Source organism: Pygoscelis adeliae, unplaced genomic scaffold (genome assembly GCF_000699105.1).
Source record: "Pygoscelis adeliae isolate BGI_AS28 unplaced genomic scaffold, ASM69910v1 Scaffold392, whole genome shotgun sequence".
NCBI lineage: Eukaryota > Metazoa > Chordata > Aves > Sphenisciformes > Spheniscidae > Pygoscelis > Pygoscelis adeliae.
In genome coordinates, this window is record NW_008824293.1 from 604676 (window position 1) to 624685 (window position 20010).

The 20010-nt window shown below is 38.8% G+C and overlaps 2 protein-coding genes across 2 annotated transcripts in view; both read right to left on the reverse strand.

Annotated features, from left to right (window-relative positions):
• Positions 1-709: 709 nt before the first annotated feature.
• On the reverse strand, positions 710-19160 carry NOS2 (nitric oxide synthase 2, inducible). The gene is made up of 26 exons (XM_009318806.1): positions 19037-19160; positions 17790-17886; positions 17073-17195; positions 16834-16982; positions 14623-14785; positions 14084-14175; positions 13541-13682; positions 12985-13124; positions 12235-12409; positions 11365-11466; positions 10531-10725; positions 10099-10181; positions 9636-9780; positions 9273-9377; positions 9074-9123; positions 8804-8978; positions 8183-8315; positions 7695-7773; positions 6601-6779; positions 5789-5952; positions 4771-4981; positions 4350-4437; positions 3790-3911; positions 3026-3174; positions 2075-2269; positions 710-1493 (listed from the first exon to the last, which is right to left on the reverse strand). Exons 1-26 carry the CDS (start codon positions 19141-19143, stop codon positions 1380-1382), a joined length of 3477 nt encoding a protein of 1158 aa, XP_009317081.1. The 5' UTR covers positions 19144-19160; the 3' UTR covers positions 710-1379.
• The window catches only part of LYRM9 (LYR motif containing 9), a 61658-nt gene continuing 60778 nt past the window's right edge, over positions 19131-20010 (reverse strand). Inside the window, exon 7 of the mRNA XM_009318804.1 lies at positions 19131-19212. The gene's annotated coding sequence lies outside the window, so the exon portion shown is untranslated. The remainder of the gene's footprint in view (positions 19213-20010) is intronic.

The following is a 20010-nucleotide window of genomic DNA, read 5'->3' on the forward strand; positions in this document are numbered from 1 at the left end:
AAATCAGAAAACATCAATTAAACAAAGTATGAAATCACACTCACAGTGTGTATATATATACTAGGTGCCCATCAGGACTCCATGCTTGCCAGGAACCTCCTCTGTCCTTTACTCCCTTTGTACCTGTTGTCTGATACTTGCTGTGCTCTGCCATCACTGTCCACATGCTTTCACCTATGCTGTATTTCTGATCTTACGTCTAAGGCTGTCCTGAAGCACATGTGAAACACACTGTTGACTTTTGAGTCTCAACTCCTCCTTCATCAGATTCCAGCTCCTGGAGACAAGGGATGACAGGAAAATCTCACCTTAAGCTTTTTTAATATGGACATATAGCCCTGCTAATTTTAGAGGAAGAAGTAAAAGCTCTGACATAACTGCAAGGCATAGAAAGAGCCAAAGTCAAAATATAACTAGGGCAAAATATATTGCTCTCATTGCTATTTTATATTCTTGCCATTTGCAAGCCAATTTCACAATCTATGGTGCACATTCACACTTTCCTGGCAGTAACAAAAATGCATAACTAATCTTAGGCAGACTGTGTAACTCCTGGAGACAGGCTCTTTACCTACGGAAGGAGTGTTGGTTGGAGCCCAAACCCACTTCACCGGAAACTGAGAACTTACTTACCTACCCCTATTTTGTAAGGCTGAAGCCAACAGCAAGAAGAGGTACATTTAATCCACAGCAACTTGTTTGTCTCAATATAAAGGCATCTTTTATTACAAACAAATCAAGTAAATCAGAGCATAGAATTCAAATGTATAAAGTGCTTTTTAGTTTTCTGAACCTTACTGCCATAGGCTCTGTAACAACAATTCAGGTTCAAGTACCTGAATCACACAAAGAAGAACTCAAAACTACTACCTCCTCATGTATATACATTTGAAGGTATTTCCATTTATGAACCATTATATTATCTCATTTGCAAATATTGCTTCAGATTCAAGAAGGTGTGTGACTATACATTTCCAAGTGACACAACCATCCATTTACTTGCTCTAAAGTGAATATGCACAGTAAAACAATCTGATATAAATAAATTCACAAAGATAAACAGTACATTTCAAAAAAAGATTTCAGTTCTAGCTTACATAGTAAAAAACTCTAAATTTTCTTTGTATTTACAAAAATAGCAGATTTATACTAGTATAGATAGTATTAAAAAAATAATTTGCATCTAGACTATTAAGATAATCTATTAAAAGAAGTCTCAGAATTAATAGCAACGAAAGTTAAATTTAATATTTTTCTTCATTAAGGCTGAGGTTTAAGTCAAATCCTACAATCATATACATGTGTATGATTTAACATGTATAAGAAAGAGGATTTGATGCCTTGTTTTTTGAAAATAACAACAAATGTCTGAGTATTGTCTAAACCATAAGTTGATTCGTTCTTGGACTGGTGGGTTGCAAAGCTCTTACACCTCTTTTGACTTCATGTGGGAATGCAGCCCCAAATATATCTTCATGGTATCGCTTTTGGCTCTGCAAAAAAAGAAAGGAATTAAATACTGCTAGCGCCTCCTTATGTGACAGTTAAGTAACTAAAAGGTCTTTTGCATTTGTATGACTGGTTCTGTGATAGTGGACTTTTGTTACTGTCAATAAAAGGAACCTATCTGAATCCCAGACACACGTGCTCCAGGGCAAGTTTTGATAACAAAAGGGTCCTACAAAGCCAGCAGACCCAGGCTCTGTGTTTTCAGTGATGGGCCCACTAATTTCTTAAACTCACTTTCCTCCATTTGTACAATAAAGTCTCAAACTCTTGATGTTCCAGACACACTGCAAAGCTACTGTCCAGGGCCCAAAGGGAGACACTGGGGAAAATGGTAGATGTAAGAGAAGAACATGATGTGTCACTCTTGCACCCTAACCAAACAAACTATGCGTTTTAATCACGGTGGGTGGACTAAGCTGATCAATTAAAGCTTTTTTCCTTGTGCATTCTGCTGAAAAGAAGCTCACGGCAGCCCGCAAGATCTTGAATGTGACTTTGAAGACTTCTGTAACCTGTCCTGGAACACTGTCTGACTGGAGAGAATGCCTTGCATATCACAGCATACCTTTAGCTGGAAGAAATACTCCTCTGCCTGCTGCTCATTGAGGTTCAGGTTTTTTGCAAGCACCCTTTTCAAAGTCTGAGCAACATCCTTGGCCATGCGTACGTCTCCACAGACATACAGATGTCCTTCTTCCTTATGCAAGAGGTTGCACACTTTGGTCTCCAACTTGCTTTGAAGAATGTCTTGAACATAGACCTTAGAAACAGAAAAAGGATCATTAGACAAGGTTTTTTAAATGCTACTTTGGCTATTGGCTTTTCTAAATTCAATGTGGGTCTATGTAGTAAGGTTCTAAATGCCCTAATTATTCTAGCTGTGTGTTGCACCACAGCAAAGGAGAAGAAAAATGTCTTCATGCTGTCTGTACAAGCCCCAGATTTGGAGGCTAGACCTGTCTCCTGATTAAACTAGAGCAGACTAAGACTCTTCTTTTTTAGAAGCAGTTACAACTGCCAAAGTCTCCTAATTTGCCAGGAGAGTAGCACAGCTAAAAAGAGGATAGCTTAAGTGCTGTTGTTTTCTCCAATCAAGATTACATCTAAGCAAAATTAATTTCCAGGGTCACTGTGTCATTGAAATGGTGACAAATGGCCAGAGCCAACTCATTTCTAACTCATAGGCTAATCAAATCCTGCAAAACTTAAGGTTTCTGAAAATGTTCCAGCTTCCAGTTTCAAAGGCTGTTTGCAATTAAAGTTCTGATTATATGTCTATTATGCCTCTCTATATGGCAGTGAGGGTTTTGTATTTATACAGCTTGCTTGTACCGAAGTGCACAGTGAGATTCTCCTTAATTTTGAAGGAGCAGGGCCTTTTGTCACTTGTTCACAATACACTGAAGTAAAATGCTAACATTTTTTAAAAGAACATTGTTAAACAGAGCCCAAATCTTAACTTGAGGGACCATTCTGAAAGAAGCCAACCCTTAAAGAACAGAGGAGCCAGCCTTACTTTAGCTTGGCCAGGTTGTCTGGAGTAAGCTGTATAGACTTCTTTCAGGACTCCCTTCCTCTTCATTTCCTCAGTTTCTTCTTTGTAGATGTGATCCATGTCTGGCTGCCGGCAGCCAAACAGTAATGTCATGTCACCACCTTTGATCCCTGAAACCAACGTTGGAAAGTTTTTTTGTCTTTCCTGGTAAGGCCCATTATGTCTTATGACTATTCCCCGTAGAGGGCCCCATTGTCACAGTAACTAGCCGTGTACAGCTGTCTGTACAGCTATTGTCTAATTAGCCTTTCTCACTAAGCACCTGAGAAGGAGAGTGTGCGTGTCTGTGTGTGACAGCAGGTGATTTTAGGGTCTTGCAGTAGGATTGAACCTGCCCAAGTCCTTAGAGAACTATGTGGAATCACCTGTCGGAGCAGGTTCCCCAAATGGACTGATACAGGCAGGCCAAAGTGTTTCCTCTCCATATTGTGGCCCCTGTGTGAGCACCTGGGGCAGTCACTGAACATAAAGTATTTACAAGGACACATAGGCTGCTCCCTCCAAGTGACCAAATACCTCAAGACCACCAGAATGGTCTCAAGGGGGATGGATTAGCTGTTTCAGTGCAGTGTTCGATCAGTCTTAGGATGACAAATCTCTATGGCGTTTACTTGGCTAATGCTTCTGGGTGTCTCCATCTGTAGAGATTTTGTTTGGAGGACTAGGGATGTCTTCCGCTGCTTGAGGAGTTATGGCCTCCCCCTTGTGGCAATCCCCATAAGTACCTTTTGTTTCCAAGTCATAGAGACGCTGCTGCCAGAAACTTCTGAAGGGAGCAATTCCTGTTCCTGGGCCAATCAGAATGCATGGCTTGGTTGGCTCCTCTGGGAGCTGGAATCCATTAGCACTAAAATGCAAAAATATGTTAATTAGGTAATTAGTTTATGACTGACTTCTCAGTGTCAGTTTCCTGAATGATTTTGAACAGCACAGCCTAAGTTACCAATTTGAAAACAGTAACAGGGCTTAACTGGGTGACGGTTGCTTCTTGTTTCCTAGCTTTACTTGCTCTATAGTGGATATGCTGACAGTGGGGATGGTGTCATATGAATAGAATTCTTTCAGAATTTTCTAATGATCTATGATTTTACTCAACGCAAGACATGGTAAAGGGTCTCATCTCTGGAAGACAGGGAGTTCCCTCTTCTCAAACTCAGATATCCCAACTTGCACTCACCAGTCACTTGAAAATCATATGCAAACAATGAAAGAAAATACTGAAGAAGCTGAACTAAGAACTGCTGTTTGGGTTTTTTATTTTCTTTTTTCTCGGTCATACACTCACCTGCGTATAAAGCATGGGACTATTTCATTGAGAGCTATTGTATTCAGCCATGTGCTGCAAACCCCATGGTGCAAAGGCCCTTGTCCATCTAATCAGAGCAAAGGAAAACACCTCTATCAGTATTCAAAAGCTCTCCATTTTTAAGAAAAGCAGTTTATACTTAAAACTATAGTTTTTAAATAAGTGTATATCTAGCAATGATTTATAAAACAAGGATACACTGATGATGATGCAGGATTTTAGCAAATCCTGACACAGTATGAACATCTGCACTGCAGCATACTATTCTGCATGTATCACAACACAAACTTTTTGTTACAGATATGCTTCATGCCATATGGCAGACAGAGTTTTTTTCTGAACCATGATGCAGCCTAAATATCATTTAATTAAGGGAGAAATGAAAACAACAATTCATTACCTCTTGTCCTGTAGTTTACAACTGCAACTGTCAGATGAATCTCTCTGGGTGTCATGTCACAGGAGGAACTGACAGAATAGTACCTGGGTTTCAGAAATGGCAGCTGAGTCAGTAAGAAAGCTGTTGAGACCTCAGCAGAAGGGAACTCCTCCAGGACCTCCAGGATGTTTGGGCTGTTGTAAAACTTCCATTTATTGTATTCTTCCGTGCTCTAAAAGCCAAAGGCCACCATCACAATGTTACCAGATCACGCTGAGTTCAGGACAGCAGGGATATTTGAAGTGTCACTTATAAATAAGATTCCTGCTTTGCATTCAATTAAATATGCAGGCAAGTCAACCAAGAATTCTCAAAACTTTGCCTAGACCAATACTGGGGTTTCCTAAGAAATTGTTTAATTTTTGAAAACAGAAGTACAGAATACCTGCTATAATTTTCTCAGATACCAGCTCTCTCAGTGAGGATGTAGAAACTGAAGTAGAATCTGTTTCTCAGCCCCCTGCTATGGGATATCCACAAAACTGTATGGGCCCAGGTCCTGATACCTACTGAGCCTTGCCGAACCCAGCAGGAGAAGCAAGCACTTACCACACCTATGAGTCATTGGTTACTTAAAGCGACATCCCCCTACTCTCACGGTACCAAATTCTCTGACAGAAATATCTACCAGCTCCCCTCCAACCCCTCCACCTGCAAACTGTAAGGTCTTTTAATGGTGTATCATCAGAAACCATCATGAGGCAGGCAAGAGAAACAGGCAGGGAAAATGACCCACCCAGAACCACACAGAAAATATCAGATCTGAAGAAATCTCTTGATTCCCATGGCCAAGTTGAGCCACAATACCACCCTTTTCTCTCACTGTGGCTGGTTTTACGAGCACACAGAACATGTAACAGAGGGATAAAAACCAAGCACCATCACTACAAAAATTTCTTAAGCTTCTGCTACACAGTGAAAGGGCATCAGATGGTCCAGTGTACAGCACTTCTAACATAAATCTAACCCTAACATTTACCTGACATAAAACTTCCAGTTTCTGTTTGTCTCCTTCCGCTGTTACCAGCTGGGAGAGTTTTTTTAGCAGTTGTTGGGAGGGTGGAGTAGTGATATCAAGCAAGTATGTCAAAGCCTCGGGGAGTGTGCAGGCTGGAATCTTTTTGTCACTTGTCCAGTAGCCACCTGGAAATGAGGAAATGAAAGAACACTTGGCAATTCCCGCGGCATTTGACAGCTGTAGAGCTTTGCAAAGATCAGTGTCTTTCAAAATACGACTTCAGACTAGGTTGCAGCAGGTCTAGACCACAGGGCCCTTCTGAAAAGAGGTTAATGTGAGGATTCAAACTTCTTGTAAGTGGAGGATCTGATGCAGAGAATTGCACGATAACAAAACACCACTTTAAAATGAAAAGTCTTTCATTTGAGGAAATTATCTGTCTGTGTGTCAGAACCCTATGATTTAGCAGATTGTTCCTACTAAGATGGAAAAGATGGTCATGATATGTGAATCTATTTTAGGACTCTGATATGTAGCAGCAATAAGCAAACTCTGTTGATTAATTTAATTGCTGTCCATGGCCAATTCAGCAACTGAACTACAAACAGTGTCAACCTAGGATAACTCTGTGAACACTGGTGACGTTACCATGCACTGCCAGAGTATGCAAAATCAGAATCAAGAATTATAAGAATAACTAAAAGCATCAACAAAATCTTATTGAAACTTAAGAAAAGGATAACAGAATCAAATTCAGTCTGTAAAAATCCTCAGGAATTTTAGAGAAATCTGTCAAACACCTCTGTTATTTTGTCTAAAGAGAACCAACTTACCATCAGTGCAGGTTTCAAGTCTGATAGTCTGATCAGCTGGAGGGGCATCCCTGACATGTGCAATGAGGCCATGGACTAATTCTGGCTGGTTGCCTGGGAAAATCCCGATATGTTCTCCGGGCAGGTAGTGCACTTCCTGATTAGTCTCACAGGAAAGCTTAACTTGAATCGTAACACGACTAGATATAGAAAAAAAAGAGATCAGACAGATCTTGGTTACGTCGACAGGATTTCCCTTGAATTGCACAGAAAAGGAATAAATCTGAAGTGACAGTTGGCAAGGGCTTCCTTGTGTTCATTACCGAATTATCAGACCAGCTTAGTACTTCACGTAAGACTTAAATAATAGCCAGATATGTGAAGTACTTGTATCAAAACAAATAAGATGCTGAAGTGCTGCCTGATCTGTCCAGTGTAGAATAAATGTGCCTGCAATCAGCCAATGAAAGGTTGATGAAAGGCCGATGAAGTGCAGCTCTACCAAAGACTGAATAGCTCACATCTTAAACCAGCTCAGAGGACTTCCCATAAGACAACTGTATTTAGAACAGGGATGAAAGAGACCTACCGGAGGATGTTGAAGAGCCATTCATGGATGCTATTTCTAAGACAGATGTTAGCACTGATTATCCTTTTGTATTTCTTTGTGTATTGTCTTGTCTCAGCTTGCTTTGCAGTACAACCAAACGCAGCAGCTTCTTGCACTATACCTTTTCCTTTTTTTTCCTGCTAAGGGGCTATTTTCCCCCTAAATGAAGTAAGCATTTGCCTGGCATGTAGCATACCAAGCAAGGGAGAGGGACCGTACACCTGACCTTCCGCATTAAGCGGGTATCAAAGGGCCATATCACAAAGTTACTCCCCTACCCTCCCAGAGCCCCTGTTGGGAAGTTGCTCCTATCTAGATCAGAGCTAAAGACTGTACGTATTCTTGTGGTCTTGTGATAATGATTTACTTCTACTAATGATGGTACAAAAATCACATATATTTCTTAATAACTGCGAGGAGATGATGTTTATAACCAGATATTTCAGACGTTTAAGATTTTAGTAAAATGTAGTATTGCAATATTCAAAAGAATGAGGTATCGTACCTGGATTTTAAACTTTGAAGATTCTGTCTGAATTTCAGCTTCATGGGAATTATATTCTTGGCATGAATGTTTGCAAGTGCTGTTGAGAAAAGAGGATATGACTCATGGCAATTTTGTGATTAGGTTTGTTTAAAATGTCTCCAAATAATATGCAGAAAAGAACTGAACCACGCTCGCCCTAGAATGTGATATACTTTGTCAGTTATGTGTCCTATATGCATGCCTTCCCTGACAAAAAGTAGTTCATCTCAGCTTCTCTTCTTCTGGGGCTGTCAAAATGTGTGCTAGTTCTCATGTTCTGATGTTATTGCGCTGGAAAAGATAATGATTTATGCAATGTAAACGAATGTCTTTTTTCCTCAGACCGCTGTACTTTATTATATGAATTCTATCATCTAGCACGACCAACATCACTTCTAGAAAACCTTTACAGTTCAGACCTATCTGAAGCAAAATGGACAGAGGAAGCAGAAGGTGGGAGGTAATACCTTTAGCCAAGTCCAGGGTTTGAGAGTCATGCACTATCCTGTAATTCTTAGGATCCCAGCTTTCATCAGAGGTATATATCTCAGGCAACTGAATGCTGTTTTTCCCACGGATGTTAAAAATGTCACAGGCAGTCTAGAAAAAGGAAAAAAATAAGGCTATTCATGGTAAAAAAAAAAATATTCTTAGCATTATTATAATCCTAATGGGGACATCTCAATTTCACAGATTGCTATCGTTTATTGATTCTGTTGAGTTCACTGATGTTATAGGGGTTCAGTGAGTTCAGTAAGGTTCCACTTCTATACCAGTATAGCTAAAAAGATGATCTACTTCAAAAATTCTTATGTCTGATGCTACCACCCTTGTTCACACTGAGCATCCCACTATCCAAAAGGTTTCACATGGAACTTTATGTGAATATTAAAAAATAATAGAAAAGGGGCCCAGTTTCCTCTTCAACTTAGGCAAGCAGTATAAAAGAGGGGAGTTCAATATTCAGATATAAATCCAGATGTTTATTTTCTTTCATTTTCCCTCATTTTTATGGGATGCTAGTGAATACTGAAACAAAACGAATGAATGAACAAACTAAAATACGAGCTCATTATTTATACAGTCACCTTGAACGCACTGACTGCCCATGTGCGAAAGGCTTCTTCTTGCCCATTGAGTTCATCTCCTTCACCTATTGGAGTGAGCTGAGAAGCCCCTAGTTGGGCCAGTTTTTGGTCAATGGCATGAGCAAAGGCACAGAACTCTGGGTACATACTGGACCCCAAACCGAACACAGCGTATCTGCAGAAGGAGATAAAAATAAGATCACTATGTTATGCTAAATGAAATGCAAAAGGACTCAATCACATGCAAACCAAATAACAAAGTATTTTTACCTAATTTTTTTTCTCAGCAAGTTCAGGGTGAGCAAGGAGTTCTTCAAGGTCTGTATAAAAATTCATAAAATACTTAAGGTTAGAAAAATACTCCGATTTAAAACAGAAGTGAGACCCTGATCCATATCACAAATGAAAGGGTTGTCTTTGGTCTCAGTCTTGAGTTGAGCCTCATATATACTTCTGAGGTGAATTTTACCTTTCCGTTATTTGGAGAATCTCCATTTCCAAAAGTGCTAGTAACCACTAAAAGAAGTGTTTCTTTTTCCAGGTCACAGATGTTGTATTCATCCATGCACAGAATCTGGAAGACATAAAGCTCATGAGAAATTGCTATCAGACATAAGAACTACCATTAGATATCTCTGTGATTGTCAGATGACCGTTGACCAAATTTACAAGGCATTATGCTAAGTGAATACAAAATCAAAGTTCTAGTCCAACTTATATTTACTGGACATTCAAAACATGGGTTTAGAGAATGAAAAAGCTTGCAGAAGCTGATAAAACTAGCCAAACTTAGCTAGCTTCCATTTAGCGTGAATGATTTATACTTTCTTACCTTAGTGTTGAAGGCACAATTGAACAAGCTGCACAGATTGTTGGCCAGCGTTTCAGATTTCCCAGTCTCTGTTGCATAGATTACAGTGACCTTGGACCTGGTTGCCATTGTTTGTCGCATGAGTGAAGATGCAAAGAGTACAGCTCTGGGAAAAAAAATAATCACATATAATTTTTAATATAGCTACACAGTAATTCAGATTGATTCACAAAAAAAGCTAGGAAAGACTGATCTTGACCATGGCTTTTCCTTGGAAAATTGTTCAGAAGCAATACACTATAGATAGCCTTGAATAAGAATTTTAGATGTGAGTGTTACCTAACTGTGAACAGGTTAAGTCTATGATTCAAACAATTCAGGTGGTCCCTACTGTAATAATTATTCAACGAAAATGTGGAACAGAAACATCACAAGAATAGAATAGTTGGACAAAAGCATGAAGACTCTTATTTGAGCAACTTACTTTGCCAAGATGCTAAATTTTATTTCTTTTTTCTTTGGCCTCCGGGTCTCATCATGCCAGACATGTGTTTTCCATGCATCCACCTTTAAAAAAAAAAATGTTAAGCTTCAGGTAAGAAATGTAAAATAATAAATACCCAATTTGCATATCTTTGAAAGGGCCAGATTGAATAGAATCTGTATATATAATCCACTGTGTAAAAACACGGGATCAGTCTCTGTAGCATTAAATTGCATTTTACCTACAGCTTGAGAATTCAACAGAACTAACATAACCTTCCACAGTATAATAGGTATTGCCTGCTATTTATGAATCTATCTAGTCAAACTGCCATTATCCAGGGCTTTTCATTCAGACTTCTTCAGGTCCCATATTATCACCTGCACTGCAGAATTTGTCTACTAGAATCATATTTTTTTGGATAATGTGTACCTGGTAGTAATAGAAGGGAGTGAGGACATAGTTCAACATCTCCTGGTGGAACACAGGGGTTATGCTCCCTGACATAGGAGGTACAATCCACACCCAGTCAGCCGGGCAGCCTCCTCGCATACGGTACTCATTCTGCATGTATTTCATGAAGGACTCAGCAGCTGAGTGGTGATCCATGATAGTCACATTTTGTTTCTAGAATAATTGCAAGAAGACAGACATACATTAAAAAGCCCATTCTGCTCTTCTTCCTGATATAGTTAAAGTAATCTTTTTGCTTTGGTTAATATTTCAAGGACTTTATACAGTGCTGGGAAATATTTACTATCAGCAACTATTATACAGGTACAGATTGAGGTGGACCTTTGATTAAGGACTCTCACACGCTCTTTTTTTTAACATCATCATTTTACCTCTCCAGCACTGGAGGTGCATGCTGAAAAGCCCCTGATTCATTTTTACCCATCTTTCATATTGTTATGATATGTTAAATGAACTGTATTTGTAAATAAAAGATATTAATCCAATGGCTTTACATAGATTTTGACACTTAGAGATATGTGTTAAAAAGATGAACAATCTTGCCCTTAGCTTCCTTTTCTTTTTCTCTCCCTTCTGCCTTCACCTGAGATTTTTTTTCTGGCAACAACAGGAAATATGGATTCCTCTACTTTCCCAGGTGTAAATCAAGAATAACTCTATTGGAATTACATTGATAACCCCCACTGAGCATTGGCCCACTGGCACTATATTTGTATAAAGCTGTTATAAGTGAAAGGAAAAAGGGACACACAATATTCAGTGTCTCTCCAGATACCACTCTTGTTGACTTACTTGGAAGCTATAAAGCACAGCCACATTTATCTCTACAACAGCTCGGTCTTTCCATAACGATGAAAGTTTGTTTGTTTCCAGTCCCATTCTTCTTCCTACCTCCTACATGTGAAAAAGAGAGAGAAAAGGGAAAAGCAAATTTACTACGTGGGAATTCAACCTCATGATTTCTCCACCTCGTCACATTAATATGCAGGAAAAAGTATTGCGGAAGGGGGAAGAGTCAATCTTATGCTGGGAAAAGTGATGGCAGCAGAAATACTTGAGATTAGAGGTGAACTTGAATTATGGAGTTCTGGTTCTTGAGGCTATTCCAGTTTGGTGAGCAGGGAGTGGTTCTCTCCTGGACTAAATGGTTTAAAAAGTGGCAGTATCCAGTTATAAGTCATCTTTATTAATTTGTACTGGTGAGGTGCCCAAGACCTGCAGCTAACAACCAGGACTCCACTGCCTTGTCAACAGCAGACTGGAACTGACATAAATATACCACTGAGAAATGTACAGTCAGAGACCAAAAGTCCTGAATCAGCAGGACTCAGGGTAAAATTGGGGAAGAATTCCCTTTGGACAACATTTGCTATTTTTTTTTTTTTTCCAGTTGCAGTTTCACCATTCCAGCCAGGTATTTGGAACAGATACTGTCAGAACACTGTAAAAACAGTCATAAAATCTGGCAGTCATAATCTTAGCAGAAATTCAAGATGTCCCACAATAGTCAGGATATTGTGTCAGATTAGCACTGAAGTGTTAGTGTGATGTAAATACAACACCCATCCCGGCAAAGACTGATAGCGTCTCTTTTTCAAAAACACTCCACGCACCAAGTTCGTTCCCTTCGTAGGTCAACACACTTCTACTTCAGAAGATTACCTTCAGGATGTTGTATCGCTGTACATCACAGAAGTCTCGCACTCCGATCTCTGTCCCCATGTACCAGCCATTGAAAGGACACCCAGTAAATTCCAGGCCTCCCACCTCAAGAAGCATGTTGGCAACAGCAGGCAGCGCATACCACTTCAGATCTAACTCCTTAAACCATTCATACCTGTTAAACAAGCATTGATTTATTACTTTATGTGTCTTTTCTTTCTTTAGGCGATAACCAGACAAGTCAAGAAGAGAAAGAGTACTATCTCTAGGAGGAATGACCCATGAAGCACAGTCTGCAAAAGCTCATAGCAGTTCCAGTTTACAACGTGGTAACTGGGAATTGCCAGCTAAAGAAATTGCAGAACAGTACTACAGAGTTCTGCAATCTGCAGGCTGCTCCCAAAGCAAACATGAAGAAAAAAAGAGAGAGAGAAAGGCAATAAGCATTTTGTTATGAGTGCAGCCATATTTTACATGTGTATTACACCGGCATAAGAAATGATGATTTTTTAAATTCTGAATATGATTGAAACATAGATTGGGAAAAAAAGATTTCCAGCAAAATTGCTATTGGCTTCCTTAATTTAAATCTCATTTCATTTTTCTAACAGGCATTTTATCTTTCAGGACAATTTACCATAATTTCATCCTAACAAAGAACTCGTAAAATGACTGCCACAGGGGCAGGCTAATAACCTGCCAAGGTGAGGCAGAGGCAAAAATGCAATTATCTAAATCTTGCGTGCTTACTTTGGATGCTCCATTGGCACTTCAAGGACAATTTCTGGCGGGAATTCAAATATTTCTGGGTCTTGGCCGTTCGCTTGGAGAACAAGTGGAACTACATCAAAGCGGCCATATTTTGGCTTCCACCCAAGCTCAATGCACAACTGTAAAAATAAAGTACATTTTGAGGTTTTTTAGGTCCCATTCCCCCCCAGATTTGAAGACAAAAGAATGTTAATGCTCTAAAACCTGCTGAGGTAAATTTTAAGTGATAAAGCTTATCTTTCCCATTCAAACAATGTTGAGACATGTTGTGCAAGTACTGATTGTGTCCCTGACTTAAGGGGAACATCAGCTTACCAGCTTACCCTGTTCTGAGATGGAGGGGAGTACTTTTATATCAGGATTGTAAGAAATAATTGCTCCAGCCCACACCTAGAACCTGTGGGGCAGAACATCCCATTCACTCCTTACCGCCACACTTCCCTCCCACTCAGCATAAACATGCAAGAAAAAAAAAAAAAGACAGCTGGGTTAGACAAGATGGAAAGCAGTTATGATTCTGTATTTGGAACTGTACCTGTGTGAACTCCACACTGGCAGGGTCTCCTACGATAGACCCATCTGGCATTTGATATCCAGCATATCGGATGAGCTGGCTGTTCCAAACACGGAAATCGTGTTTCCCATCAGTCCTCTGGGGGAACACAGTGATGGCTGATCTGCCCAGAGAGACAATCAAATCCTGTTACACCACAGCAGCACATCAAACACATTCTAATTATTAAGACATAAATTGTTACCAACAGTAATTATTTTATATTTCTAAAATAAACATCAGTAGAAATAAAATCATTCATCCTCTCTACCCACCTCCCTGAATCTTCAAATCACCTCTTTTCCCCAGGAATTACAAAAGACTTTGCAACATCAGCCATGAAAGTTACAAAATTTCAAAACAGTTGATGGTACACATGAGAGAAACATGTAAGTACCAGGAGAATTAAGAGCAGAGACAAGTTGTCAAAATATTTAGATAGACCATTGCAGGTCTTATGTAGAATTTTGAATCCAGATCTGCATGTCATTTTTGTTGTTCAAAATTAAAATTAAAGAGACCTACCTTATATTTCCATTGTTTGTGGCATACTGAATATGACGACAGATATGTTCAAACATTTCCTTTGCTGTTTTACAATCACGTGCATCAAATACCTATGTTTCCAAAAGAAACATATCATTATTTTTCTTATGCACTTAAGGAAAGGAAAGATTAAGGAAAAAAGTGAAATGAAAAATCAGTATTTCTCAATTTAATTGTAGATTCACAAGGAAAGGTTCATTTTTATTGTTCTTATATGCATCGTTTTCACACGTAACAATCCTTCAAGGACCAAGACATGCACCTGGTTCCACGACATAGTTGGTTCCTACGCTAGCACTCCTACACGTTTTCATTCAACTATGAAGCAGAGAACTACAAAAAAAATGTTGATCTTATTTGTATTAATATTAATACAATTAAATTTGGATTTACAAATTTAATACAGGAGGGAGTAGTCCTCAGTTTAAGCAACTAGCATATCTTACCAAAGTAAAGGACATTCTTCTGATTTACAGCAGATGACTATTTGGCCCATAATGTCTAGACTCATAGGTTACCTGTAGATTGGACCACTGAATTCTCCCAATACACCTAGGTGCATTCCTCCAGGCCTGTTTGGCAGCAAAGATCAGTTCATCCTTTGTCAGATGGTAGGTTCCTGTTGTTTCTATCTCCTTGGTCACTGTTTCCAGTCGGTCCAGGTGTTCTTCTATTTTTGGCCTTTTGAACAGGAAACAGCCATGGAAAGAAACAATCAGAATTTCATTACTTAGAACTGATTTAAATCACAGACATTCTTCTTATGTTCTGGGTCAAGAAGAGCACAGGCATTGCTGAAGCCATAAAGCTTTTGAGCATCCTTTTGCACGAGAAGACTTCTGCTTACATCACTGATTTTATCTGCCAGGATGCAGGCAGATTTCCAGGGAGGGGAGTAGCACCTGTGTAGGTTGAGATACGGCAAGTTTGGATAAACACTGAGAAACCTGTCCCTGTTACAAATCTACACTCTCTGGATGTGAAACAGGTCAACATAAAATACTCTATCCTTTATAAAAACATCCATCACCTCATGAAGTTAACAATTTCACTGTGCGCCGGCTGTGAGAAGCCACCATCATCTGTTCCCCACCTCCCCTCTACTGCACCACACTACTGCCCCAAAGCATAGCTGTTATCTGTTGCAGCAGCCTAGGGTCCGAGATTTTTATCAAAAAGAGGGGGGTGTTCTAGGTAAAGGGATGGCTTAAGTACATAGGACTCTGAGGACCGCTGAGGAGAATTTCTCTCCTGGCTTCAGAATTTAGGATCTGTCCTTATTGAGTGCAAATGACAGAGCTTACTAGCCTAATGAAGAAACTAACACACTAGAAATTTAAGTAGCCATCCTTTCACCACCCAACACATACATGGATTGATCACAAGCTTTTCTGTGTAAGTCTTCAGTTTAAATTTGGATTTTCTAGATTAGTTTGGAAAAAATTGTCACAGAAGCAAATGAAAAGTAGAGAACAGGCTAGCTTCAGCCCAAAAGTAGGATTATAGTGACTGTCCTCTTGAAGTTCTATTATTTTCACAGGGATACAGCTCTTCTGAGCAAAGTAAATAGGATTTTCATTCCTAAAAGGAAGTGCTGAGCAATTCCTTTGTCAGGGAAACCAACTCTAAAATTCTTTAGTTTGATAACAGAGAATGAAGTCAAAACATTAGGAAATATTTATCACAGCACAGACAAAAATTGTTTTGTTGGCTTACAGAGAGAATGAAAATAGCCTGCACTGTCTGAGAGTTTTCACATTTTCAACAAGATGAAAGATCAAGGGCAAGCATGTAAGATAGTGTAAATCAATGTGATCAAATAGCCATGAGCAGAAACACAGAGATGTGCAAATGTAATACGCTGGCAAGTGAGTACAGCCTGTGTGTAAGACAGGGATTTTCACAAAGATTCAGATGGAAGAAAGCTTTGTAGAAGAGTTCAAAGTTTCTAAAGAAGTAGCCATTATGTGTCTGAGTCCCTTTGAAAGTCTAATAATGTTTTATAATGTGATGAGCAAACATTGAATCGTCACTTGAAAGCTTGTCATGTGAAAACTTTGTCACTGCAAACTCTTGGACCTCAACCAGATGTTACAGCTTTTCCTGCAACAAGAAGTCTCTGCACCATGTCCATTTTTGCAAAAACACAAACCTCTTTTTTGAAGCTAGAGCATCCCTCTCAGCATGCTCAGTAAGCTTATGTTGATGATAGCACAGAGCAAGGTTGAGAAGCAAGAGACTGGCCTTCCAATCTTTGGCTAAAGCCTTGAGAGTCAAAACAGAGAACAAAAGAACACAGAGAAAAGATACTTGGAACAGCACAAACAAAAAGCATTATCCACATTATTCACATCTAAGACTGATCTGAGTAGGACTAATCCCATTAACATCCAACGTTAAGAAAGCAGAAGGTAACATTCTGTAAGAGAGTCCTAACCAAGCTGCTTATTATAAATGTACTATAATGTAACGCACTCAGAAGGGATGGGGCTGAGGAATGCCCTGTACATTTCTGTATTCCCAAGACCTGGGATTGGCGGATACAGCATATGAAGTGTAGTAATATTTTATTTATCTTTTCTAATAGTCCTTATCTATTTTTTTGAATGCATGCTATATAACGGGATAGTTACCGATAGCTGTGAAGAAATGAAACACTCCTATAGTCTCACAGACAGGTAGGTAGGTAGAGGACTTTTATACCAAAAATGAAGGTAAAGTTGGCTTACTCTTTAAATGAACTGTAGTACTGCTTGATAAAGTCTATTGCCTGAGGTAAAAGCTCTGCTGGTAGGACTGGCCTGTCTCTAGTACCTCTCACCAGGCCCTTTGGGGTCATGAGTGCCCCTTGGCAGGCTTTGGTCCGGCAGTTGATAACCTGAAAAACAATAAAATGTCAAAAAACAATGTTGCACTCTGTATCTTTTCAGAGTTAAGAAAAATCACTGTTCAGGTTTCCGTATCTTACCTCCTTTGCTGTCAGGTGTAGTGTGTCGAGAAAGCTGGATCCATTTTCCAAGTTTCTTACTTTTACATGTCTTGGACATCTTGATATTTGGTTCGAAGCTTTGATACCATTTTGGGGGGGGTTCTGGACAGAGAAAAGATAAAAATACATACTGTGTCTTCAGATCTATTAAATATCTTAAAGCTTCATTTTTAATTTTATTTCACCATTAAAATGCTACAAATTAAATTCAAGAAACTAGGTATAAATGTGGTCTTCTCCGACATGTTTGTTTATTCATTTGAGTACAAAACTACTGACCTATTCCACAGCTCGATATGAAACGGGAAAAAAAAAAGTATTTTTGTAATAACCAAACAATATCTGCCACTGCAAACACCTTTTTAATTTCAATAAGATCTCTTAATATAACAGTCACAGTCTCAGGAAAACAGTGAACCAGACAATTTGAGAGAAAGGTCATGTTTGTTACTAAAGGCTGGCTTTTCAAAGGTGAATAAAGGAATCAGGCACTCCAATCCCACTGGGTCACCTCTTTTCCTTAAGTCTTACCAAAGCTCCTTTTTGTGAGCTTTGGAGATCTTTCATCCGAAGGTCACAGCAGTCCTAACCTCATGTAACCACAGTTAGTCCTCACATGAGAGCTTTGAGAAATTTTGAGCAGTAAGCACAACCCGTGTGAACTGTTAGCATCAAACAATGATGCTAGAAACAGACCTCTCGCCTGTCACTGGCCTTTGCTGAAGTTATGATAGGTGGCATCTCTATCCGCTTCTTGCTCAGGTCATGTAATTTGGCATCATCATTTTCTAAGCTTTAAAAGAGAGAAAGACAATTCAGTATAACGCAACGTGCTTAGTTTTTGTTAGTTTTACCTGCAGCATCAGGAGGGAGATGCTCAGAGCTGTCTCTGAAAGATATATTGAGTCAATAAGCCAACCACTCGCTGCAGTGTGAGGGGTGGACTAGAAGTCAATAGTAAAGCTACGGTCACCCTTTCCAGATCACTATGTGGGAAGGAAAACAACAGATATGGCCTGGAATGGTAAAGGTTGAGTATCATTGCTGTAAGCTAAACAAAGGACATCTGTACAATTATGATCTGGCCAGAAAATACTCAGAGGAATTAAACAAAGAGGTTGAAATCTTCAGGGAAATGTGTGAAAATTTCAGCTAGGTCCAGTCTCCAGCCCATTAAGCAACAAAGGAAATTAATATAAAAGTATGTTATTTTTCTGCATTAAGTCTTACTTTCTGAACTCCTACTTTTTAATTTGGATATCAGGTTTCAGATTATGTTCAAAAACATCCAAGAGGCATCCAGACCACAAACTCCAAACAAAACCCTTAGTTTGGAGCAGGCAATGATGTATTTTAGCTAGCAGAACATATATGATCACCCACTTCCATTAGTCAGCTTCACATATCTTCACATTTCAATATAAACTACTTTGAGCAATGACAGGAAAGGGTAAGGAATGGGCAGAGAAAGAAATGGTATGCAATAGAAAACTCAAATAAGTAACAGCCTGAAAACTGAGAAATTTAATATGCATGTGCAATTTATTTTATACAGTGTCTTGTATAAATCGTGTCACAGAAATACTTTACCAGCTTAATCACAGCATTAATAATCACTTCGCTAATTTTTATAGCATACACGTCTCCTAAGTCCTAGCATACATGAAACCATTATAAGACACCAAATAAATTTAAAACTACAAAAGAGAAAGCAAGATGATTTGATGACTTCTTTCCTCAATGATTGTATAACTTAGACACAAAAGCTTAAATGTACCTTACCTAGTCAACACCACCCAGTGACCCCCAGGGACAACTGTTCTTTGGTTAATATTATTGCTTTGGAAACACATTACAGGTTTTTCCAGAACGCACATCACTTACTATCTTCCCTTTTCAAATGAAAGAGAAACTATGAAACCATTAAAAGACAAAGATCTTACCCGTGGATCTTCCTATTTTTCTCCACGTTATTATTGATATCCTTCTCTTCAGAGGACTGGTGCTTAGCAGCACGAGGTTTGAATGCAAACTGCCATGGGCACAACATTTTGTATGCTTTATTTATTATTTCAGTTCACAGTGCTGAAATCTTGTTTTGTGTGATGTGGGAACACTTCTGAGGAGGGAAAAAAACCAAGAAGGTCCATTTTTAACTAAGAAGGTAACTCCCTTTAAAATTACTCAGAAACTCACCAGACTAACTGATCTGATCTAATTAACATCCTGTTTTTAAAAATGAAAATTGCTTGCCTCGTAGAGTAGTGATACTAAAACTAACAGTTCTCTCTGTCAGTGTAATGCTGCAGCCGTGCCTTACTCTAAAACACTGGCAAGAGAATTTCAAATGTACCCCAGTTGCACAAAACAGCAAATATCAGCGTCTAAGAAAACCACATGCATGCTTTACTTCTATGAAAAACACGCCTTGACAGTTGTTTGTTTGTTTTTTAAGTTCTGTGTTTTTCAGAAGTTTGTTAAGTGTTATTAAATGTTCTGTTAATTCACATCACTATATGTTAGCTAGGAGAAGGGATGTAAAATGTTGCTGTGTTATTCACATAGTAATGGAAAAAAGATTGGTCTGTAAATTAACCAAAACGTTTGCAATGTATTCACCTGCCAGAGACAAATGTAATTCCGAGATTCTGAATTTGTAAGAGATATATATATATACATAGCACATATTTGAATGTAACATATAGCATTTATGTAAGAATGTACAAAGTTTACTGCTATTCATTTTAACATACATTTCCTGCTAATTTCTAATCCTAAAATAGATTTTTGTGCTAGGGAAAAAGAACAAACTAGTAAATTGCTAGGTAAAGGAGAATTAGCCTCAGCGTTTGAATCTGGTTCATAACAGAAATCAAACTGATGTTTCCAAAAAATTAAAGATAAAGAAAGAAAATAC